Source organism: Seriola dumerili, unplaced genomic scaffold (genome assembly GCF_002260705.1).
Source record: "Seriola dumerili isolate Sdu_G_001 unplaced genomic scaffold, Sdu_1.0 BDQW01000230.1, whole genome shotgun sequence".
NCBI lineage: Eukaryota > Metazoa > Chordata > Actinopteri > Carangiformes > Carangidae > Seriola > Seriola dumerili.
In genome coordinates, this window is record NW_019174485.1 from 2,037,458 (window position 1) to 2,063,491 (window position 26,034).

The window sequence follows — 26,034 nt, forward strand, 5'->3', positions numbered from 1 at the left end:
AAGTCCACCTTTGAAATTTTAGAAATAAAGAAAGATTAATTTAGTTTTACATGTTTGCTATATATACAAGATGTTCTACAGTCAGTCTGTAGGTTGCTTCACAGACTTTAGGTTCTGTAAATGTGGACCAATACAACAATGAGTTGACATAAAAAATGTACTTTCGAATACTTCTGTATTTTTTAAAATCAAGTACTCCAGTACTTTAGGAGTTAAGATCTGACTGATCAACTTTCACTTGTATTGCAGTAATATTTGACCAGGAGGATCTATACTCAAGTAATAAAGTTGTGTACTTTGTCCACCTCTGCTAAGGAGAGTCAAAGATGTATTCATATGTTGTGTCAACACCAGGGAGGTACTTAAAATGTACAGAAAATGACTTACTACTTTTTTTTCTCTTTCTTAACATCCAAAATTTTCCTTCAGTGATTTTGTTTATAATTACATGATAGTATAAACCAGTAACACAATGAAAGCTTAATTCTTTAAACCATAAAACCGCAGTAGCTTGAACTTGTTATCCAAAGGCTCCACTCAGAGGCAGCATGACGAAGGTGCAGCTACTCACCCCAAAGAGAAACCAACTTCAGCATCGTCAGCTGGTTTAGCTAGCTGCTAGCCAACTTTACCGTTGGGTAACGTTAGTTTCAGTAATATACACATGTATAAATTACCATTATTCGACTGTCAAACGGTTTTAGTGGGCTGTTGGGGAAAAACCTTTGTGTAGATATTTTGCTTTTAATTTGTTATAACACAGAAAACCAAATTAACAAACGGGCTTTGTCGTAGTTTATGGGGTTAGCTCGATTACAACTACATTTCCCATCAGCGAGCGCGGCAAACGTGTTTTTGTAGGAAATGCCCCTGTCACAGCATTACTGTGCCATCCGGTTGAGGAGTGGAGGACTGAGCTTGGACGAGAACAAGCTTTGAGCTGCATACACACAGTCATATGAATGCACAGACAGACGGAGGCGGCTCGGTTGGCTGCATATGGACGAAGCTGTGACTGAATGAAACCGAAAGCGACTCAACTTTTATAAGGTGAGAAGAGAGAGGGAGGGTAGGAGGGGGAGGCGTTGTTTTTTAAGCTACCAGACCTTGAATGCCACAGTAGAAGGCAATGTAAAGCGACGCTAACGGTTCAGTAGCGCCATTGTACATCTCTCCTGTTTCTGCCTTGTTTATGCTGTGTAGTGTTCACAGATATCATTTGCTCTGGTCGGAGGCTACCTTGCACCGCTGTGGTTGTTGTTGTTGAACTGAAACAGAACAGTCGTTGTCTGTCTGCTCACCTCCCCTCCCCTCTGTCTCTGTCTCTGTCAAGTCCTCATGACAGCAAATTCTTCAAACCTGCCTCCCCCCGGGTTTACACATTAACAGGCTGGGACTCCAAACTTCACTGCTGGATAGTTGTAGGTGGGAGTCTTAAAGGGACTGTTCACCAAAATTACATAAAATCATTTTTATGTAACTGCGGCATCCTGATGCAGCAGTGCACTGTGAACAATGATATACACTTCTATATTGATACAAATTTCATAACCGCTATAAAGGGATATCCCAGGACAGAGAATCCCCACAGAGGTACAGAGCCTCCTATGTTCCACCACTACACTAGTTTGGGGTTTATTTGACCAGGTTCAAAAATATCTGTGGACATACACTAATTGCCATTCATGAAAATTGGTCAAAAGGGTTGCCACAAGTGTTGTAGATTGCCACCTCGTCTGTATCAAAGACCACCTCTGCAAACTTAATAAAAGATAAATACACTTTTGTCTGACTAAACTGATGTGTGAATATCTGGGTGGCAGACCACTTCACTGTTGCCTGGTGAATATTCAGATTTCTTCTTAAGAAATCTGGGAAACTTCACACTGTCAAAAGCTTAGAAATAGACAAAAGGTAAATGACACAAAAAATGCCAATATTCATCATAAATGTGTCACTTATTTAATCATGCATAAAATGAGAATTTAATGATTATTCAAAATCTTTTCATTGAAGTTTTACAGGGCATAACAAAAGACAAATGAGAGATGTGAATGTATACAATAACAGCAGATGGCACAAATGCCAACATATAAACAAAACATCAATGGAAATATACAAACCACAGGATGTACAGTATATGTACTGTATGTATATTAACACGAAAATAATCCCTCCCCAGTCACTGCCAGCGAGTTATATATGCTGATATATATCTGCCACACCAAGATGAAATGATAACTTTAACATCTGTCTAGAAATCTCACACTGTCCAAATGTCAAACAATTACAGAAAGACAACAAAGAAGAGGACAAATAGTGAACACGTATTATATTTATACATTTTTTCACCCATGAAATAGCGACCAAAAATGAAGGACAAAAAAGTAGAAATTAGAGATATACTCAAGTATGCCAATCTGAGTGGGTCTGATATAGTAATTAGGTTGTGCTGGTCTTTGATAAACCTGTCATTCGGGTGTGCAGAGATATGTTTCATGGTCTTGCTGCCAACCCAAAATAAAGGTGGTGAACAGAATTTTGTTTGTAATGAAACAGTACATGTCTTGGTTACCCTGGATAATCTACACAGCTCATTGTGAACAGTTTAGAACTTCTTACTACTAAATATTTACAATGAAAACTTGTTATTTGGGTGAACTGACCCTTTAAGTCTCAAGTCTATGTGCTTAATCACAGGGATGCTTATTGTTGATGCTAGATTTGCATTGTCAACATGTTAATAGTATAACTCTAAGCTATAGTTAATGTTGTACTGTCATGTACAATGACATAATTTTTTGCCTCTATACATCTCTTTAATAGCTCATTGCGAAGTGATTTAGCAATTGCAGTGGGTTTTGGTTGACAACACTTATGTCCTATTGCTACCATCCATCCAGTTGCTGGCTGGCAAGCCACATCAAGTCCACTTAGAGAACATCCAATGTATTTTCTGGACTTAAGGTTTTAGGTTTTGCAATGTAATTCTTGAAGCTAACTGTGATGGTTGTTGCAAAATTTCTATACGTGTGTTATTGTTTCTTTAGGCAGCCATCAGTCCCAGTCTGTGCAGTCTATCACCACTCCCGGCCGGGCCATGAATAAACAACCAAGCAAGGAGAGTCTGAAGGACAAGGTGAAGGGGATCTTTGGGCTGGGACCTCCGCGCCCACCGAGCAAACAGAGTGACACCAAACCGTCCGAGTTTATCATTACGACTGACATCATCAAGGTGTGCAGAAGAGACTGTGCACATACACACACACACTCAAGCTCACCTCATGCCTCTGAATATTTACCCATCATTTTTTGTGTGGCCTTACTCTTCACCTCTGTATCTTTCAGGAGCTCCACCCAGACTGTGGTCTGAGTAACCGCGTTCGCATGATGAACCACGTCTGTGATCTTGCCAAAACAAAAAAATTTGAGGAGGTAAGTCTCCACCATGTCTCATGTTGTGAAACAACAGTACATGCAATCACCTGTATTAGTAAAACTGTGTGTGCGCATGTACATATGTTGTTTTTTTTCAGCATGCAGTGGAGGCAGTATGGAAAGCTGTGGAGGACATGCTGACTCCAGAGCAGCCACCTGAGGCCAGACATGCTGTCCTGCAGCTGCTGAGGGCCATTATACAGGGACAGGTACAGTATATAGACACAATTTACACACACACACACACAGGCAATGGAAATACAGTTCTTGTAATTTCTTAAAAGCATATTCACTGTTTATTTGAAGGGAGAGCGACTCGGCCCTCTGAGAGCCTACTTTTTCAAGGTGATTAGAGACTACCAACCATGCAACGAAGACCTCTCCGATAGGCTGGAAGTCTTCAAGGCCTTAACGGAAAATGGAAAAGACATCACATACTTGGAGGAGGACATAGGTAAAATCAAAAATCTAGTTTTCAGTGATGTGTCAAACACAAAACAAATACAGACTTTAAACCTACTTTCCAACGCTTCATACTGTATGTACGTCTTTGTCAAGTCTCTGCTGATTAGTTTCAACTTGTGATCAATGTTCCCTTTTTATAGATGGTCTCTGTGTTGACAACACCTAATTTTGCAGTTTGTTTCTTTCCAATACATCTGCAATTTGGGCACAGATATGATGAATTTTTATGAAGATTTGATCCCTCTGTGGTAGCTGAAAATCCTGCTAACTGATATTCAAGCTGATACGAGCCACCTTTGTTATTATGTTTGTAATTATAACTTCTAAAGGCATGAATGGTCTTTTACAATTTATTTATTGGTATGTTCTCGCTGTTTTCTCCTCTCCCCCAGCACGCTTTGTCCTCCTGTGGATGGACATAGGTCTTACCTCTGACTTTCTCCATGTTCTCGTAAATCTGGTGAAGTTCAACAGCTGCTACCTGGACCAAAATGTCTCCATCATGGTCCAGTAAGTCAGAGAGACAAAGAGATAGACATAGTTTTGTTTCTCTCTAATTTGGGAAATGCTTATAACTTGCTTTTTCTTGCTTGTTCTGTTGTGCCTTCTGCAGGAAAATCTGTCTCCTGTGCAATAGAACAACATCCTCAACAGATATTGAGGCGAGTATTTGTTTTTCCTTTGCTTTACTTGTCATTACACTCGAGCAACTGTAACTGCCGTGCAACATGTTTTCAAGTGTCAGCTGAGGAACAATCAACACATTCTTTGTTCAGTCATCTCGTTAGCATTCAACAGTACATGCTGCCCTGTTCAAAAGTCATAGCTGTTGTTTACTGGTAATAGACACCTAATTTGGTCATTGCAGCCCTCGTGTCATTCAGTGGTTCTGTTAGAGGCTCACAGATCCAAGAAATAATATGAGAACGTTCCAAGTTTTCATTAAACACGGAACAAATCGCTGATCCACAACTGAATGTAAAAAAGCGCCATTCTTTTCCATATTCAAGGAAAACTAAAACATATGATCTTGTGGTAATTGATGCAGAGCTTGAGTGGGAATTACTTATCAGCATGTATATAGTGTTTGCTAAATGTGTATTTATAGGCACCATGTTGCCTTAGCAGACTGTCCTTTTAAGAAACCTGCAGGCGCAGAGGGAAGAAGTCCTATTTCACCAGTGTTTCTCTGATTCTCAAATGTTAGGAGAGAGTTAGTTGTGGGCCTTCATTTATGAATGTACAGTAACATGCTTTTAACTGCCAAGCTTAGAGAACACTTTACCAATGGGAACTGTGCAGAAATATTGAAGTTACACTGTGTTTTATAATTGGCAACAGCATTACAGACTCATATAGTTCTTCCTATATGTATGCTAAAGTGGAGAACCTATACATTTAACCATGGAGGAGGAAAACAGGAACTTGCATTTTACATCCACATAAAAATAATAAACAAGACGACATAAAAAGTTTTTAAAGTGAATATGTGATGCTTAATGTTTAACAATCAACTGACAGTCTGGTGTAAGAGGTTTGTAATTTCCTCTTGTTACGACCTTGAAAAATGCAACAAACAAAGATTATCTAAACATCATCAATACCCATTAACTACATAATTAACACTTTAGTGACACCTACTTGTGTGTGTGGTCTGTGTGTCCAGGTAGCACTACAAGTCCTGGATGCAGTGGTGTGTTACAACTGCCTGCCCTCAGACTCTCTCACTGTCTTCATCATCACACTCTGTCGTACAGTCAATGTCAAGGAGTTTTGTGAATCCTGCTGGAAGGTGGGAGAAGAACATATATACACACACACACACACACACACACACACACACACACACACACACACACACACACACACACACAAAAACACATTTTACATACGCATGTTTGCCTTTTGTCTGAAGTCTCTGCTTTGATTGAGCATAATTCATATTTGCATCTTCTGATCTTTTTCCCCTCTGTTGATACTCTCTCTTGTGGTGCGGTCTGCCTCTGCAGTTAATGAGGAAGGTGTTGGGGACTCACCTTGGCCACAGTGCTATTTACACCATGTGCCGCATCATGGAGGAGAGGTATTGTCCCAGGTTTCAGCACATTTCTGACCATGTGGTGCATTAATAAACATATACTATTGTGGAGGGGCTGTTGGTCCCTATTTGTGTGTCTCTCTAACTACGTGCACTCTTCACCAGGGTGTACATGGAGGATGCACCATTGCTGAGAGGAGCTGTATTTTTTGTTGGAATGGCATTGTGGGGTGCACACAGACTCCCCGCCCTCAAAAACACACCCACATTGGTTCTGCCATCTTTCTACAAGGTAAAACACACACACCAAAATGTCTCCATCATGGTCCAGTTAGTCAGACAGACAAAGCGAGGGACACAGTTTTCTTTCTCTCTAATATAGATATCTTGGTCAAAAAGGTTTCTTAGTACTTACATGAAAACAGAAGTAATGCACAATTGGCAGAAAAAGCCACAAATAACATTTTTGTTTTTATATACAACCCCCTGCATTGTCTGGGGCTGCATTAATGATTAGTTTCATTGTCATATAATCTGATTATTATTTTTCTTGATTAAACATTTGGTTGACAAAATATCCCAAAGCAGATGTCCGTCACACCTTTCTAAAGCCAAAGCTGACATATTAAAACTTGTAGTTTTGTCCAAACCAAAAGATATTCAACTTACTACCACAGAAAAAAATTTCAAAACAATACATTTCAAGCCAGAGGGTTTTGGCACCTCGAGCAACTTAATGATTTAGTGATTAATTGTTTACCTCTAATATTGTCACTGAAAAGTAGGCTGGATGCACATTTGTTTTATTACAGTAAGTAATGCTATATGTATTTTCTGTCTAGCAGTATCGAGTGGAACAGTTGTTGCCCCGTCTCCAGCTCTGTATTTAGAAAAGCTGAGACTTACAACTGATGAGTAAAGATGCATGAGAAATGACTAAATAGAGGGTCGTTTGAAAAAGCAAGACTATACTTGATGCTGTGAATGTAAACAATTAGTTACGGTGACTGTTGGTGTCTGACCTCTGCCCCTCAGGCTATGTCATGTGCCAATGAGGTGGTGTCCTATGAAATCGTCCTCTCCATCACAAGACTGATCAAGAAGTACGGCAAGGAGCTGCAGGTGGTCACCTGGGACATCCTGCTGGGTATCATAGAGCGATTGTTGCAGCAGATCCAGGTACACACAAATACATATTGCACATGCACACACACATAGAGTAAAATAGCAATTCTTTTTTGACCTTGTGGCCTTTCTCATTTGTCTTTACAGACAATAGGCAGTGCGGAGTTGAAGGCCATCGTCTATGAGCTGTTGACCACAGTAGAGGAGCTGTATGAGCAGAACGGTTACCACGGCTCCACAGAGAAGTTCTTCAGTCTGGTGGAGAAATGTGCTGACAAGAGACCTGTTAGTTCTTCTGAGTATCTGTCTCTCTCTATGCCATCCTGTCTTGACATTTAGTCCTTGTACATTCTGCTGCTTCTGTTTTAATCCTGCTCTTCTGTGTGTGACAGGATGCATCAGTGCTGACCCTCATCTCATACAGGGCCCAGTCTATCCAGCCAGCCAAGGACAGCTGGATTCAGAGCCTTCACCGCCTCATGGAGAAATTCTTCAGGTAGGATGCACACACACACACACACACACACACACACACACACACACACACACACACACACACACAGTGGTGATGATATCTAATAACTCAGTGGGCAGGTTTTGGTATTTTCTTTGCGTTCCACTTTGTTAGTCATAACCTTGATCTCTGTCTCCTCCCATCCTCGCTGTGTTGGAATCTTTCCTGTCCATCTCTGGTATCCCACTGTCTCTCTGAAAGGAACGAGACTCGCAGTGTAATAAGGATCAAAGTGCTTCACATTCTTTCCTTCGTTCTCAGTACCAACCGACAGCTGTACGAGGTCTGTACACTCACACACATTCACACACACACATTTGCATCCTTACTGTCAAGTCTGCTGTTAGCCAGTCTGTATGCACATTCTACGGTTGAGATACAGGCCTATTAAATTTCCTGTTTTATCAGTCATGCAATAGCTAAAGACGTGTTTATTAAACTACTGACCACTGAAGTCATCATAAACATAATTGTTTTGTATGTCTGTCTTATCTGTCTGGAAAATTCCTGTCGAGCACTGTGTACAATGTTTGTGTTGTTTGTTTTGATGCATTTTTGGTGAATAGATCATTAAAATTCCTCACATCGAAATTCTTTCTGTGGTTTTCTTTGTTTCTTTGATTTGTTCCAGGATGAGTTGATTGAAATGGTGGTGATCCCCCAGCTCAGTGGGATAGCTGAAGACCGGGACCTGGCCGTCAGAAAGCAGGCCACCCAGCTACTTGTTGACCTCGCTGAGGGCTGCAACACACACCACTTCACCAGTCTGCTGGACATCATTGAGCGGGTACACAATCTCACTTCTACCCTCAAGTTCTCTCCATTTTAGCCGAGATGAGATGATTCCAGTGTTTGTTTTCTTTATAGGTGGCCAGTCGCTCTCTGGTTTGTTCAGGGCCCCTGGAGCTTTCTGAGAGAGACCCCACAGCAGAGTCTCCTATGGAGGACGTCAGGACTGCTATACTGGGCTTGCTGGAAATCTTGCAGGTGGAGTACATACTAGGGCTAGAATCACCTAAGTGACATTAAAGAGCAATGTAACATGAGCTGAAAATCTAGAGCCTGGTTTTGCTATTCTTTAAAGTTGATGATGAGGGGATGTTATTTCAGAATAATTTAATTTAATTTTGTAAGAAGGATCTAAGGTTTAAACACTTATAAACCTTCTTATATTCTCTTATAAACTATATCTTTAACTATTGATGATTGTCAACTTCTCTTCTTGAATTTTAACTTTTAACTTGAGATTATCAAGTTATGGGAAAAAAAAGCAATTAAAGATGTTTATAGTGAGTCTGACGTAAGTCAATTGAATCTGGTATTAACCTTCCTGTTTTTTCCTCCTGGCAGAGCAAGCTTTACAGCCTACCAGCCACCCATGCTAGTCGTGTTTATGAGTTGCTTATCAGCCACCTGCAGCTTCACTACAAGAACAAGTACTGTTCATCTATTGCTTCCAGTATTAGACTACAGGTAGGGGTAATTCATTTTTCTGTGCATATGTGTGTATCTCTTACTGCATTTGTAATGTATACGGTCTGCCTTATTTCCTATTAACTTTCTGTCTCTCTCAGGTGTTTGACTTCTTCCTGATGATGCGTGCAGACTCTCTTCACCGTCTCGGAGTCCCTAACAAAGACGGAGCCATGAGGTTCAGCCCTTACTGCTACTGTGACGCAGGGTGAGGACACACACATAGCGCTCTTGCCACAGCTCTTACCTGCAGCTGCTTTGCTCATTATAGTTCAGTCAACTAAATGATAAGAAAATTGTTTATGTGTGTTTCATGGTTGCAGGGAGCCAGAGAAGCGAGTCAGTGAAAAGAAGCCAACAGGTTCAACATCTCCTCCTGCTGGTAGCCCAGCTCCCCCCGCTGCTCCTCCCCCTTCAACGGCCTCAATACGCTCAGCCTACCTGCCCTACGCACCTGCCTTCAGTGTCCTCCTGCAGTGCCTCAAGATGGTACATACACACACACACACACACACACACACACACACACACACACACACACAGATTCCTGCTGTCCTTAAAGATATCAGACAGTTGTTGGCTTGATTTTCTGATTTTCTCTGGCAGGAAACAGATTGGAAGGTGCTAAAGCTCGTTCTCGACAAGCTGCCGTGGACGCTGCAGTACAAAGTGCTGCTGCTGACATCGCCGTGCAGCTTGGACCAGCTCTGTTCTACACTCTGCTGCATGGTACCACAAACAAAAACACATGCATACAAATCTATAATTAAAAGTCTGTACTGTGCATATAATTAAATGCCACTATATGTTGCTCATTTCTTTGTCTCTGTGCTTGTAGGTGACAGATCGGCTGATCTCAGAGCGCTTGAAGAAGACCCCAGAGGGGTTTTCCCGCACTGATGTCCAGCTGGCGGTGGTTCCTGTCCTCACAGCGATCACCTCCTACCACAATTACCTGGAGCAGTCGAGACAGGTACAAAGCATAGTGTGTAGAAAGTAAGAAAATTGGATGTTCTAAAGCTTGATTTGGTTTGGTTTACTGACCATCAAGTTTGCAGCAAGAAGATCTACATTTGGCCAACATCATCCCATTTGTGACTGATTTCTGTATACCAAGCATAACCTTATTTCTCAGATTTACTAGCCACCCTACACACATACATGGAGACAGACACACAGAATCAGCCTATACAACTAAATCAACATTAGTTATTCTCCTTTCCCCTCTGCAGAGAGAGCTGGTTCAGTGCCTTGAGACTGGCCTCATTTACCGCTGTGCCAAGCAGTGTGTTGTGGCCCTTACAATGTGCACGGTGGAGATGCCTGACATCATGATCAAGCTCCTACCCGCTCTTATCGTCAAGCTCACCCACATCTCTGCCACTGTTGCCATGGCATCACCTATGCTTGAATTCCTGTCCAGTGAGTCCCAAAAGCTTTTCTCAAAATGTATTCAGTTTATTGTTTCTTTGATATTGTTGAATGTTCAAGGTCAGTTAGTCACATTGGATTTTTTTTTCACAGAGAAAGGCCAAAATAAGAGACTGTTTGATTGATCTGCTCTTTCTTCATTTCTGTTTCGTAGCTCTGGTGCGCCTGCCCCATCTGTATGCCAACTTTGTAGCTGAGCAGTATGTCAGTGTGTTTGCCATCTCTCTACCCTACACCAATCCCTCCAAGTGAGTGCTCACACACACACAAAAACATGGGTATTGTCAGATGCACAGACACACTCTGACCTTTTTGTTTCTTCCATTCCCATCAGGTTCAACCAGTACATCGTGTCCCTGGCCCACCATGTAATTGCTATGTGGTTTATACGCTGCAGACTCCCCTTCCGCAAAGACTTTGTTCAGTACATCACAAAGGTTCGTGCTGGTTTGCCTTTCTACCTTTTACTGACTGTTTTAGGACTTGTCATTTTCATTCTGAAATATAACATTACCACTGTATCTCTGGAAAAAAAATGCAGCCAAACTCACAACTTCCTCAGCTCTTCATTCCCACCCACCCAAACACATGAGCAATACACATTTTAGAAAACCAAAACATTTTTGACAGAATACAAACTGTGACTTTCAGTGACTTTTTGGGCTTGTCCACAGTGCATGTACAATGCTAACATACCCTCATTTCCCCTACATCTCCATCAGGCCCAGAATCTTTTAAGGTCTTTATGACCTAGTCTATGTGATGTAAAATTTTAAATTACCTGAGCCTTATGCTTAAATGTTTTAACTTTATTTGAGATTTGCTGCAGACCCTGTATTCACTCTTAACTACAGCATTCTTCAGTTTGGTGTTTTTGTGCCTTTATATTCACGTCTTTGTCTCTTTCTCCAGGGTTTGCGTTCCAACGCCCTGCTGCCATTCGATGATGGTCATGAGCAGAGTCCATTTCGCGCCCGAAGCACCAGCCTCAACGAAAGACCCAAGAGGTAAAGCATCCATTCATACACAGCTGCAAAAATGCTGACGACCAACCCAGCAGCACCACACACTGCCCATGTGGCCATTGTTGTGTAAGAGGCTTGGGGTTGCCAAGGTAGCAGGGGACTCAGCATGACTGGTAATGTGGCGTGATCGTTGCAATGACTCCTCTCAGGTTGCCATGGTGATCATTAGTTCATTTTATTTATTGTTTATGCTTTTTCACGTCTTAAAATTTGTTCTCTTTCTGCCACGATTTATGTTTATTTTTAAATCCACTTCTCATATTAATGGCACACAGGGTGGACAAAATAACATGAACACCTGTATATTATTATGTCATCTAAGCTAACAGCCCTGCAGTTTATTCTAAAACGAGATTTAGATTCAACTCTGTTAATATTTGAGGCTGTTGAATTTTTTAAATTTATTTTTTGTAGAGGATTGTATTACATTGTCCAGATGTTTGTGTTACTGTGCCCACCACTTTTAGCTTATAATGGTGCACATAGAGTGATAGCATGGGGAAAGAAGAGTTTGTTTTTCTTTCTCCACTGTCACATCTTTCCATCTGTTATTTATGAGCACAAAAAATACAGGCCTTACATGTACACAAAGAGAAATACAGACGGTCTTTCACACAGAGGTTTAAGGAAGCTTTTCTCAGCAAGGCGTCACGCTCATCTGTACATGCTGTGAATGTCTGTCGGTTGTCCGTGTTTTAATTGCGTGAACATCGTATGGTAAAAAGCATCCAAAGTTACTAATTAAAACACAGTATAGATGATCACAGAGAGGAGGGGTAACTGAACAGAGGTTTAACCAGCTATTAACTGGGCTGTGTCTGCATCTCCTAGGTAAGCCAGTATTTCCATAGTGTTTCACAGTGAATATTCTGAAGACCCAAAATAACTATTAAAAGTAACCAATACTGTTTGAGACCAAGCTGCCACTTTCTAAAAAATAATTCAATCCTCCCTCATATGATTTCTTATTTTTTTGATTTTTGAGATTCATTGTAGCTTTTTATTAAATCTCCCTCTCCTCCCCTGTTGCTCAATTAAATATGTTTGAGGAAATAGTGCAGCCTCTGTACACACGTCTTCTTTTAAGTCCCACACTTCATGATTTATTTAAAAAAAACCTCATAACGCTCTTGCTGCCGTTGCAATCAAACATACTCCCTGTTACAGCAGTGCCTCTGCTAACATCAGTTTCTACTGATCTTCTGTATGAACCCACTTTCAGTGTTCCATATTGTGTTATCATTCACCCAGTCATCTGTCCTTGTGCTGCTCATTGCCCACTGTTGGGTTGGAGCTCTGCATGTCAGAGTCCACATGGGTTATTTCATGTAGGTCAAAAGGTTTGGTCATATGTCATAGGCATAACACTATGGGATATGATGTCAAGATTAAATTCAGAGGTCTCCAAAAGTACACTATAAGAAGAACAATATTTAGAGATGTATCTAATCTGTAGTATTACATCCAGACTTGCTGTGCTCCAACCCTCAGGTTTAACCCAGCATTTCATTTTCAGTTGGATTTGTGTTTTTTCTTGTTTTTTAACTTCCATTATGTCAGGCCTGTGCTGAGTCCATCCCTACTATTTTACTTCTCCTGTACTAGTTCTTGGCTTCACTATGTACCTGCTGTGTGAAATAATGTCATTTTGTTGCTCTCCTGAATACTTTCTGTGCGTATTTTTTTTTCTGAATAGCAGAAGCTGTTTTACCCTCTGCTGTAGCTTGTCTGTTTTCCTTTTTAGTTGATGTTTAGCCTTTTTTTCTTACTCCGCTCTCCTGTAATCTGATTCATAGTGTTCACTGCTGTTAATTTTCACCTTGTTTTGTTTTTCTTTCAATTCTTCATTTGACCCCTCCCCTGCCTCCTGCGATTGGGTGCTGCGTTGTGGTTGTGGTTTTGGGGGGTGGTCGTGTCATCCTGGATCCATCCTACATTGCTCCTGACCCCTCTCCTCCTCCTGTGACCTCTGCCCTTTTGACCTTTGTGGCCCTGTCCTCTGCACCCTGCGCCCACCCCCTACTCCTCCCTTCCCTCTCCCCTCCCCTCTGCGTGGTGTGCGCCCCGTGGTGACCTGCTCATGTTGCTCTGATGCTCGTGACGATTCCTGCTGTCTCCTGATATACCTCCTCACACCACACTCTCCCCCTACACTACCAAACTACTTCCACCGTCACGATGACCCACCCCCTTACTGCCCACTGCCACTGTATTGCCAACCCGGGCCCGTTCCCCTCACCCTTCGCCATGGGTACTCATCACCGCCCAGTCTGCGGGCGGCAAAAGTGGCGAAGGCAGCAGCGGCGGTAGCCAATAGCAGCAGCTCTCCTGTTAAAGAGCTGAGGGACCTGTCAGCCATGGACGCTTTCCGCTCCCGCAGCATCAGTGTCTCCGAACATGCGGTCCGCAGGTTAGAGAAGAGCCTTCTGGGTAACCAAACAAAAAACAAAAACAACCCAAACACTTGTTGCTTCCTCCATGGGATGGTTGATGGGGTGTAGGTTCATTGTCATGCGGGTACGTTGGGCGGGCGTTGGGTGGCTTGTTGCCAGGGATACCTGGAGTGGGTGGTGCATGCTGGAGGAAGGTTTGTGTGTCAACCTTTTTGGTTTGTTTTGGGCTGCGATCATACACGTGCTATTTCTAGATTTTGTTTTCTGATTTGCTTTTGCATGCAGTGTTTGCAGAAGACTTCTGAAAACATCTTGATCCATGTTGATGTTTTTCTTTTTGATTTGCTCTAACACACTGATTTTATTTTTATTTGTCTGTGGTTTGACTTTGATTTTGTTTTTGTTTGTTTGTGTGTTTTGCTGACAAGTTTTGATTGGCCTAACAAGAAATGAATGGCAGGCGGGGCCGGTGCAAAGCATATGTATCCAAAGTGATGGTGTCTTGATTGACAACAACTGCAACCAACAACTCTGCCTCCCTCTTCCTGGTGGGAGGGCACTACTGTTTCCTCTGCCAGTGACAGGGACCACAGCAGCACAACAGCTTTGTTTGCTTGCTTGACATATTTTTGTTTTTGTTTTGCTCCACTCACAAACATACACTGTGCTGCTATGACCATGGCAATCTCCTAGTGTGGGATTTTAGGATTAGCTGGGCTGGTGTGAACTTTGATACAGTTTGATTACAGACTCAAACCATTCATATCACCACACACACATATACACACTCCTTGCCTCACTTATGTTCATACCTTTATGCTTATCTTTGCTTGGCTGACCTGCTTGAGTGACTGACAGATGTATGATCCATCACTGCAGTTGGCAGATGTGGCTCTGTTGCCACACTCGTAAATATGTCATACCACCTCATGCCCAACAGATGGCAGTAAAAGTCCTGCACTGGAAAGTTTGAAATCACTTTGTATTGCATTTAATTTCATAGTGAAGCATGGAACTTAATGAGGCTGAACAACTGCAGTGTAGATCTGTTTAACCTGCTTCAGCTGCCAAATCTGCTTCTTTCTCAACCAGTGTGTTCTCTGTCTCTGTCTCTTGAATGGTAACACCTGAGTGACATGTTAGATTGAAGCCTGCCTCGTGATGGAGACTGGTTTCACCTCAGACAACATGACTGTGTTTTAAGCTGTATTTTAGATGTTAAAGTGACACATACACATAGGATTTAAAATGATTCAGCTTTTGCCACTCATTCAAAGGTATTGACCGTTGTATCTACACTAAAAAAGCAAAGCCTTCAATTTTTATAAATGCCATAAAATTCATCTTTAGTTAGAAATGAAGTACAATGGATAGCGATGTGGTAAGTAATATTAGGAAGCAGTGAAGACAGTGCACTCTGTTTCAGTTGTGAGCATTTCATGGTCATGTTGTCTGGAGTACGTGTCCACTAGACATTGAAGTGAAAAATTAATAATTGTCAATAGAAGAATGGTAAGTATAAATATGTGTGGAAGAGTTGTTTATTCACATACTGGGACTTGGTCTGAGTGAAAGACATTTTTCCCCCTGATGGAAGTATTAAAGATTTATGCGCAAACCTCTCAGACTTTTTCACACAGATTTTTCTAACTGTGTGCCAAAATTTACATTTTGAAACATTTTACTTTGCATTTCTACAGATACCTGAATTGGGTTTTATACCAAGGATATAATCTTGTAGATACAGAAACCTTGACAATAGTCATCTTGTCAGCTGAGATGCATCCCTGTCAAGATAGGCTCCTCTGAACCATTGTAGCGTCTTTGAAGCTGAAACAATAAAATGAAGCTAAAGCAGTTACCACGATGGATCCACCAAGGACAGATGCTCCTTTTGTATTTCTCTCTTTTTTTTATTCTTCCCATAATTGTTTTCTCCCCAATTTGTTTTAATATTTATCCTTTATTTCACTTTTATTTATGTTCCTGTCAGGATGATTCATGAAAACAGTGCCTGCCTTCAATACTCCCCATTGGGATAAACAGATATCTCAGTTGGGCACAGTCATCCTCAGAGTGTTGTTGTGAATCGCTCATTTTGAGTGTGTTTACTTTTGGGCAACCAGGTAGCGTTGCTTTCAGTTCAAATCTGGGAATCTCTATATCCCGACTGAGAGTGATGTCAACATCTGTAAATGTGCTTTTAACCTGACTTGGCTATAGAACAAGCACTAATGGTTGTTGTGGATAGAAAGAGACGCTGCTCACTCTTCAGTGAATACTAATTGAGAGATTTTGTTTAAGCTGAGATGTTTTTGTGCATCCCTGTGGCTTAGTGAGCATAAAACATGCTACACCACAGATCCCTTCAGCCTCCTTCACAGAGCTGATTGACATTATAGGAGATAACCAATGTGATATCACAGCCACTTATGCCATGTCCCAGTGTGTGTCTGTTTGTGTGCTAGGGAAAATGTGATTATCTTATGGTGCGTTTTCTTATATACACACACATGTGGATGTATGTGTGCATATAAATGTTTGTTTTGCATGTGATATAAACAGAGATGTGCACAGGTGTGTTTGTGTGATTTAAAACATTTTTTTTAATGATATTGTGCATTTCCTATACTTCACCTGTATATCAGTACTTGCATGTTTCTGTTTGCACTGATTACATGTTAAAAAAAATAGCAGGAGCCTGTGTGCTCTCCTCTCGCTCCTCTGCCCGTCTCGCTGTTGTTTAACCTTCTCCCTGTTTCCTGCTGTAGGATGCACACCTCGACCACCACCTGCAGCCTTGGCTCCGCTGATGAAAATGCGGTGACTCAGGCAGACGAGGGGTTGAAGACTGTTCACCTGGAGCTCACTGAGACCTGTCTGGACATGATGGCACGATACGTGTTTTCCAACTTCTCTGCACTGCCCAAGAGGTTGGCAAGAAATTTCTTCTCTGTATGTGTGTGTGTGGGTGGCACTTAACAGTGGTAAAGTTTTGGAAAAAGAATGGAGAGAGGCTATAGCAGTTATGAATTTGGCCTGTGACTGCCCTCTTAGGTCTCCCATCGCAGAATTCCTGTTGGCAGGGGGTCGCAGTATGACCTGGCTTGTTGGCAACAAGCTGGTGACCATAACAACCAGCGGAGGGGTCAGGACACAAGCACTGTTAGGCCTGGACATGGCTGAACGTCTGGGAGGAGGAGGGGAAATGACCAGGTGAAGCACATTCACACATACACACACTGAAAAAGGATGAATCCTCTGAATTATTATAATTTTTTTGTTAAATCATTGTTTCCATCTCCTGATCCTGCAGATCAGATCCATCACTACACACCCGAATAACCAAAGAGGCTCCGGCCAAACTGGAGTCACAGTCAAGCCAGCAACACAATAGAGCCACACGCATACGGGTCCGCTCTATGTCAGGTAATAAATATTAAGGTGCTTGACAGGTAAACACTTCAGTACGTTCCATGATAGAGCAACCTCTCCCTCATTATTAGAATACAACTGATTATATTGAAGAGAACTTTCTAATGTTAGCGGGATATGCTAAAATACCACTCTTTCATAATAATTGTGGCCAAGATCTACCATCATTTGTTTAGTGCTATTTTCCAAAAATGCATTTTGAGACAGCTTTTATAGAGCAGGTAAAATGAGTCGTGATCCTTCCTGCTGTCTTGAATTGAGAAATAATCAAGTAGCTTTTATCCTCCTCAGATTTGCAGCCACACTTTTATCTCTGCCTGCCTGTGTTATCACATCCCTTTTAAACGGCAACCCTCTCTTCCCCCTGTCTACTCTTGATACATGTTATGTAAATGAAGATCAGTGACATTATTTATCATTACTCTTTATCGGGTTGTAGTACATTCAAAGGAAAATGGGATGCAAAATTAGACTTCATTGCTGTGATCCTTCACGCATTAACATCCGTCTGTACTCGGTGTGCTTTTGAATACGTGTTGGCGGATCTGCCAGATACGAAATGTCATCACAAGATGTAGCTGCCTGTATATTATTCAAGTGTATATTTTCATGTTAACATTGATGGCTTTGTCAGTCTACTTAAATATGTTTTCCTTCCGTTTTTTTCTGCCCAGTGCATTGTGTGTTATTATGTTGTGTCTGATGTCTTATTATAGCTGACCTTTGTGATTTTTTTTTTTTTCCCCCATTGAATCTTAATATCTTATCAGATAAGCTTTCTGTTTCAAACTGTCCTGAACATAATGTGAGTAATGCAATGAGAAGAGCTAATAAATAATCATGATGACCTTCCTCTGACTGTCTGACTTTATATTCCAGGTGGCCACGCTTTACGTGCCGGTCCTGCTCAGAGTCTCAGTCCTCTCGTGTCCCCTTCTGAGGGCGAGTTAGCCGCTCCTCTCTCGCCCTCCTCTGGTCCCACCCTGGACAGCCTGGGTCCTCCCTCCTCCACCTCTGCCACCCCGTCTGCTCCCCCACCTCTCAAAGACAACCCCAGTCTGGCTGAGTTTGTTCCCATACTCACACAGGGCTGGGCAGAGATCTTCATCCGGAGGCCGTCTGGTATGCAGAACACACTTAGCCACAAGTGAATGAGTACCAAGTCTGTGAGGCTTGGTATTTGGTAGCTGCGTGGTTGATGATGATGACTTCATTTCATTTTTTTTTTTTTTAATTATAATTAACACCAGACCACAGCAGTGGTTTAGCACATGTTGGTCATTTAACTACTTATTAGTTATATAAAACAGTACATCAGGCCATTCTCTAAAGCAGACCAGATACCTCTCAATAGATTCTCTCAGGCATGTCTTTTAAGTTTCAGGAGAAAAGGAAAATCTATTTGCAGAGACTTGAATCCTGCAGATGATTACTACTCCATCACAGTGAACATGTTGTCTGCCTTATTTTTTGTTATTGTTACTGTTGTGTGGTAATATAGGAACAAACTTGTTAAGCTTTGTTGGATCTGAGATTGTAGCAATATTTTTTTTTTTTTTTAAAAACCAAGTAACACCCCGTTTCACAATAGATGGGCTGTTTTTTAGCAGAGGAGTCACAGAAATTGGATCTCTGGTGAGGGGGTCCCTCAAGGGTCCCTGCTTGCAGCTCTGGTACCACAAAAAAATACAAGAAAAAAACTTTAAGGCAACTTGGTGTTTACTGTAGTGGATTGTCTATCTCAAGCATGTTTATTGTTTTTTGATTTTTATACTGTACTAATGACTTGAACTACTGTGAGTGGGGGCCTGGAGGAAATTCATCTAAAACCCTACAACGTGCTTTGTTAAATGGTCAACACTAATTTAAAGCAAATGTGTTTTCATTGTCGTTAATGTGATGAAACAGTAAAAAATCCCTGTTAAGGTCCTTTTACAGTAGATTAGTGACTGTCTCTGTCTGTTGTCACAGGTAACACGAGCTGGCTGATGTGTCTGGAGAACCCACCCAGTCCCTTCTCCTCTGAGCTTGGCAACATGCCGCTGCAGGAGCTTTCTAGTGTCCTGATGGCGATGGAGGGAGTGAAGGAGCCTCCTACCCAGACAGCCAGTGCTCCTGCCAGCACTGCTGCTCCTGCACCGTCGTCCGTCTCCGAGCCCCTGACCCAAACACACAGCAGTGTCGGAGGCAAGGCAAACCTGATCCAGCGCTCCAACACTGGTGAGGAACAGTCTGAGGAGTCTGGGCAGAAAAAGCTTGAAAGATCAGGAAGTTTGTGGTTTGTTTTTATCCTGTTGGTGGTTGTAATTGATCTGTGCAGGTGAGTTATGTGTCCCAAAATTTAAGGATCATAAAAATGTCATTGTGACATCCGTAAAATAAATACAACGTCACATCCAGAATAGTTAGCTACAGAACAGAGAATCATAATGTACTAGGAAATTGAATGCTACGCATGAACGCATCCCTCCTGTCCGCCTGACTGCTTGTCCTAGGTCCCCTTTAATTGACTGAGCTAAGTGCCAAATTGCCTGTAAATACTTTATTTGAACCAGACGGTGATCAATGAGCAAGTATGGATTTGCTCGGGTCAGTGATCATCAAAGATGACTGCTTTGACATGTTCTTGTTTTAGAAGTCAAATGTCTTTTTTTTTTTTTTTTTTTTTTTTTTTTTTTTTTTGCAGAAGTCGCATTTTCAGTGGTGCTCAGAGTCCTGTGCATTTGTTCATTTTCTCTCTCAGTCTGGGTCTCGACCTGCTTCAGTTACTCACTGGACTCATCTTTTTTCTTCATTCTTTATTTTTCTTTTCTTTTTTTTCTTTTCTCATTGCCTTCTGAGATTTTTTCCCCTCATTCTGATTGGTTTGTTTTCATGTTTTTTTCATCTTCACCACCATGATGGTTTGTGATTGGCTGCGGTCTGTTATGTGGCGTCATGCGCCACCTACCTATCCTCTGGCGTCCCACCTGCAGTGGGCGGCTCTCTCTGGTCTCTGGGTCTGGGCTCTGCCCCCTCAGGCCCTCCAGCCCCTGGCAGGTTGCACAGGAGCATTTCCTGGGCAGGTACTGTCCACCACATGTGTGACCCCACATCTCCCCCACCCCCTCCAGAAAACCCCTGGTTTAGTGTAGTTCTTCTCACTTGTACAGTGCAATACAGTAGTCTGCTGACACAAACTGTAGTGACATTTGATCATCACATGACTTTCATTATATCTATATTATATGAAAGTTAAACATTTTATTTTACATTGCTGCTAAAAGTCTAAGATTGAACGATCAAAACATTATTTTCATAATAAAATGATGAGACTAGTTTGACATTTTGGAAAAACCTGATTATTTGTTTTCTGAGGACAGTTAAATGAGATGATCGATACCACTCTAATACTTCTGTTCTTTATAAAGCTACAGCCAGAAGACAGATAACTTAGCTTAACATAAAGACTTGAAACAGGGGGAAACAGTTAAACTGGCTCTGTACAAAGTTAATAAAGTTTGTCTACCAGTTCTTCTAAAGTTCAAATTAATACGTTATCGCTTGTTTTGTTTTTTTAAAATCCAAAAATCGAAGTGTAAAAATGACAGGTTGCAGTTTTACAGAGGATTGTGTACGGGGCTATTTATTGGCTGGGATGCTATGTGGTGCTGTGCTATGCTAAGCTAACTGTCTCCTGGTTCCTGCTTCATATTTTCCATACAGATATGAGAGTTGTATTGAGCCTCTCATCTAACTCTCAGCAGGGAAGTGAATAAATAGAATAATTTATTATTCTCCAAAATGTTAAATGTTAAAGATGGTGTGTAGGAATTTCTTTGTTATTTTTTTTTTTACTGTTATGCTCAAAAACTGTGCAAGTGAAGGAATTCAACATTTCTGCTTTACCCATCAGTCTTCTATTAACACGGGAGGGAGGGAGGGTCCTCTACAAGTGATGCTGAAAACATGCCTGCACTCGGATCAATCAGTCCAATGACACCAAAGATTTTTTGACCCCCTCCATGATTTGTTTTCTAATCATCTTCTCTAACTCTTGTGTTTTTGAAATGTACTCCCAGGTTGACCATTTAACCTTTGACTCTCTGATGTTGTCAACAGGAAAGCCCAGACCTCATCCAACTATTACACTCTTCCTAGCCTTACTGGTAGACCAGTAGGACGATGAAGACATTTTCAGCGCTGCAGTTTTGAAGGCCAACACTCAGGTGTCAGACCTGACTGTGTTGGCTGCTGCTGCTTCTTCTTCCTTTTTGAATGTAGGGAGAGTGTTATAGGGGAGATACAGGACTGGAGGGCCTGGTCTGGGATGCTGTTGTAGTAGCTGCAGCGTGTTTTACCTGCAATTTCCCTTTGGGATTAATATAGAGCTCTATCTATCTATCTATAACCAACAAGCTGAACCAAACAGATGCATGTGTTTTGATGGAAATCAGTAGAAGAAGCAGTGATGGATAGATGCTGCTTACTGAATTGATCTGTCTGTGTCTCTGATCTCAGTGTTTGTAGGTCTGATTCACTCAAGGTCATGATCTTAATCTCTGTCCATACGCACGTGTCTGTGTGTGTGTGTGTGTGTGTGTGTGTGTGTGTGTGTGTGTGTGTGTGTGTGTGTGTGTGTTTGCCTGACTGCCTCTGAGTTTGTTTGATCATGTGGCTGCATCAGATTCTGTTTCATGTGGCAATGATTCATTTGACTTGTTATCTACTAGAGTTTAGATTTTAGAGAGAATGTGTGTGATTTGTTGAAGTCAAATTCGCTACTCACGACTGTGCTGAAATCTTTGATGTTTGTCGGGAGTCTTACACCTGCGTATGCTTCTCTGTTTCTCTGATTGTGCAACTAATAGCGGGCAGCACTGGGATGTGTGTGTTTCTTCAGTTTTTGTTTGTGTATATATCCACCTATAACCCACGGTTGTTGCTGTGTCCTGCTGTAGACTCTGTGGTGGTACTGGAGGAGGGGTCAGGGGTCAGTGCGGCACACACCCCGTCTGATTGGCTGGAGAGTGAGGAGTTTGAGCCAACGACCTCTGATCCCATCTTCATGTCAGCTGACAAGTTCACAAAGACTCCGCCTCCTGGAACACTCAGCAGGGTGGGTAGCTTGCACACACAAAATAAGACACGATGCGTATGTCCACTGGACTTGGTGGCTTGTGCGGCAAATAAAGAAAATACCACATGAACTACAGCATGGTAGCTGTAACAGACTAATAAATACATATTCAACATATTCAATACATGTTCAACGTGGCTTGTTGTGCTGCCTTGTTCCTGCATTGTTCCTGCCAACATTTAAAAGCTTTAAATTGAAATTTATCACAGCATCTCCACCACCTGTTGCTGTTTGATTATCAGCTGATAGAGTCAATGTCGCCTGCAGGTTTCCCCACCTTTGCTGCTGCACAACAAGCAGCATGCCAGCACAGCCATTGATGGCACACCTACCAGTGTTTGTATTCTGTCCTCACAGGACCATACTGTGGATTTGCATGCTTTAGGAACAAGCTAATCTGCTAAAACATGCTAAACCCACTGGAATGGTCATTTAAAGGGCTTGAAATCAGCTCCACTTATCTTTCCCCTGCAGTCCTCCTCCACCTCCAGTCAAGATGATGAAAAGTCAACTCTGGAGGAAGTAAGTGAGGGAGCCATTCCCATCGATCAGCCGACCATGGGACCCTCCACTCCAGGCAGCCAGGGGCCTGAGCTTCCCTTTCAGACTCACTCTCAGTCCCAGGGCCATGGGCTTAACAAGTCCAGTTCCTCTCCGGAGCTCCAGACCTTACCTGAAGCCTTCACCAAGGCTGCTATGGAGTCAGAGACTGTGCTGGCAGACACATCAAGGCCCCGAGCGCCTTCAGATGGCAAGCCTCAGCCCCAGCAGCCTCATTTTGAGAAAGAGAAGGTGGAGGGAAGCACAGGAGGGGACGTTAATGGACCAGGGGGTCAAAGTCAAGGGGGTGAAGGCCCAGGTGTAGCATCATCTCAAAGTGGAGGGGCGAGGATGAGGTTGGAGTTTCCAGCGGCGGCAGCACAACCTGGACCCATCTCTCCCAGCGGAGGCCACCGACCCCGGGGTCACACTATCTCGGTATCGGCCCCCTCCTCCAGGAGGGAGAGGAGGACAGAGAGGGACTCGTACCACAGTCGGCCTGGACCCGGTAACACGGAGAAGATTTCTGGACTTAGTCCCAGGTACACGACAATTTACACAAGAAACTACCGCAGCGTCTGTCTTCTCTCTCTGCCAGGTCAATGATGCAGTGTATCAAGTCAGTGAACTAATCTCTGCTCCACTGGCAAGATCCAGTGGCAGCAAGTGGCAGCCTGCCAGTGCAGAAAAGTTTAATGACATTCTATATCCCACATTTAAATCGAAAATATTATTTGAGATGATGAAAAATTGCAGGTTGAAATCTGTTACAGTGAGAGGTTATAAACTTCTTCCTAGAATATAATCAATGCATAGTTGGCTAATATTTCTTATAAAAACCTCAATTTACATTTTCATTGCATTTCTTTATTTGTATTTTTATACAAAATAGATCTTCATGAATACCCAGACTATGAATCACACATCTCTTGTGTTTTAAATGACTCATATAGACAAGGGAAAATATCAACATGTGGTTTATGAGCCTTTTTAAAATTCTTGGGCTTGTGCCCAACATTTTTTTTTCTCTCATTCTGTCACTGTCTCCTTGTCTCCTCTAGCTTCGTCTTCCTCCAGCTGTACCACTCTCCTTTCTTTGGGAATGAAGCCAACAAGCCGCTGCTGTTGCCCAAGACTCAGGTAAGTTGACCTCTATGCCTGGCTGACCTGTACTCTGCCCCAGGGCCATGCACAGTGGTGTTTACAATGTTTTCTCTCTCTGGTAGGTGATCGACCGCGCTGTGAAGGTTCTCGACCAGATGCCTCCTTATGACACCCACAAGATTGGAGTGGTGTTTGTTGGAGCTGGTCAGGTGAGAAGACATTCACCTTGATTTCTGTCTTCATTGATAATTACTGCCAGATAATTCCTATAGCCTGCTCTCTGACTTTCACTCTCTTCAGGTTAACAATGAGGTTTCCATCCTGTCAAATGAGTACGGTTCGAACCGCTACGCTGCCTTCCTAACAGGCCTCGGAAAATTAATCCATCTGAAAGACTGCGACCCCGACCAGATCTTCCTTGGAGGTCTCGACCAGTACGGAGATGACGGAGAGTTCACCTACTGCTGGCACGACGACATCATGCAGGGTTTGTGTGTGTGTGTGTGTGTGTGTGTGGGTGTGTGTGTGTGTGTGTGTGTGTGGGTGTGTGTGTGTGTGTGTGTGTGTGAGAGAGACAGAGAGAGAGAAGAGTGACATTTATGGTAATTATTTGTTTTCCACAGCCGGTCTGCTCTGCTTGTTATTAATGAAATCGTGTCTCTGCAGCTATCTTCCACATAGCCACACTGATGCCAAACAGGGAGAGTGACAAGGGCTGCTGCAACAAAAAGCGTCACATTGGCAACGATTTTGTCATGGTGGTGTACAATGACTCTGGAGAGGAATACAAACTGGGCACCATTAAGGTATATGCACACACACAAGCAAAAAAATAAAATCTGAAATCTGCAGGACATATTTGTGCTTCAGCTCCAATCTTTTGTCTTTTTTAGGGTCAGTTTAACTTTGTAGAAGTCATTATAAAACCGCTGGATTATGAATGTAACCTGGTCACCCTCCAGTGCCGCAAAGGTGAGCTGATCACTGTGTTTTTTTTGCTCTTGCTCTTTGTTGCTGTCAGTTTTGTTTTACTTTTATTCCTTCTCTTGCTCTCTCTTTCAGACCTGGAGGGGTTAGTTGACACAACGGTGGCAAAAATCGTTTCAGACCGCAACCTTCCACTCTTAGTCAGACAGATGGCTCTGCATGCCAATGTAAGTCTTCCCCTTACCTCTGTCTCTCCCAACTAGTCACACATACACACACTTAGTTCACTCTTTGTTTTTCCGTAGATGGCCTCTTTGGTGCATCAGTACAGAGCAAACCCCTCTGATGCTTATGCCTCTAAGTGGCTTGCGAGATTACGACACATTAAGAGGATCAGGACCAGGGTAAGAACAATGCACACAAAAACATAAGAGATGGCTCTAATCCATCACTGTCACTCTTATTGATGTTTTCAATTTCCTCACGTAATTTCATCCATCTTGTTGACTCTGCTCTGACTCAAAGGCTCAAGAAGACATTCAGTCTCGCTCGACTCCTGGCATCTCGCTGACCCAAGGACACACTCAGCAGAACAAGTCGTTTCAGCAGAGCACTCCTGCTTCAAACCCAGAAGCGTCTGGGCAGAGGAAAAGACTTGTATCAACAGTGGATGATTTCACTGATTTTGTTTGATTACATTTCTTATCCCGACAGACGGGACACACACACACACACACACACACACACACACGGCGTGTTTGTGTGTTAATGTGTGAGGAATAAAAAGTGGTCATGAAAAAGATTGGAAATGTGGGGTTGTGCTATGTTTGGTTAAAGCAGCTGTAATTGTTATTGTTTTTAGAACAATTGATCATGACGATGTGATAACAATGTGACAGTATGAAACTGCGTTGAACTGTCACCTAAATTTGCAGCTTCACACCAAGTTCCAGATCAGTGTTTAACAGCAGACAGACACAGTTAGCAACTTTTTTTATTTTTTATTA

General features: G+C 42.3%; 1 protein-coding gene across 2 annotated transcripts; it reads left to right on the forward strand.

The window, feature by feature from the left end:
- The first annotated feature begins 977 nt into the window (after nt 1-977).
- tsc2 (TSC complex subunit 2) lies at nt 978-25,760 on the forward strand. Of its 2 annotated transcripts, XM_022755408.1 has the most exons (41): nt 978-1,050; nt 3,051-3,235; nt 3,349-3,435; nt 3,537-3,647; nt 3,745-3,892; nt 4,296-4,413; nt 4,517-4,565; nt 5,570-5,695; nt 5,913-5,986; nt 6,107-6,233; nt 6,977-7,120; nt 7,214-7,351; nt 7,459-7,562; nt 7,782-7,863; nt 8,212-8,367; nt 8,448-8,567; nt 8,931-9,053; nt 9,155-9,261; nt 9,377-9,542; nt 9,660-9,782; nt 9,892-10,026; nt 10,286-10,475; nt 10,639-10,732; nt 10,819-10,921; nt 11,397-11,491; nt 13,779-13,919; nt 16,674-16,835; nt 16,960-17,118; nt 17,219-17,331; nt 18,217-18,459; nt 19,309-19,557; nt 22,278-22,435; nt 22,931-23,538; nt 24,058-24,136; nt 24,223-24,309; nt 24,401-24,587; nt 24,767-24,906; nt 24,994-25,072; nt 25,163-25,254; nt 25,333-25,431; nt 25,553-25,760. In XM_022755408.1, the coding sequence occupies exons 2-41, from the start codon at nt 3,101-3,103 to the stop codon at nt 25,718-25,720; spliced, it is 5,619 nt and encodes a 1,872-aa protein (XP_022611129.1). In that variant the 5' UTR covers nt 978-1,050; nt 3,051-3,100; the 3' UTR covers nt 25,721-25,760. The 2 variants fall into 2 exon arrangements, with proteins under 2 accessions (XP_022611129.1, XP_022611130.1); XM_022755409.1 differs by lacking the exon at nt 13,779-13,919.
- Nucleotides 25,761-26,034: the final 274 nt, after the last annotated feature.

Coding starts and splice junctions, on each gene's coding strand:
- tsc2 (XM_022755408.1), top strand. CDS start 3,101: ATGAATAAACAACCAAGCAAGGAGAGTCTGAAGGACAAGGTGAAGGGG. Junction 7,352..7,458: donor AATGTGCTGACAAGAGACCT/GTTAGTTCTTCT, acceptor TGTGTGTGACAG/GATGCATCAGTGCTGACCCT. Junction 17,332..18,216: donor ACGGGTCCGCTCTATGTCAG/GTAATAAATATT, acceptor TTTATATTCCAG/GTGGCCACGCTTTACGTGCC.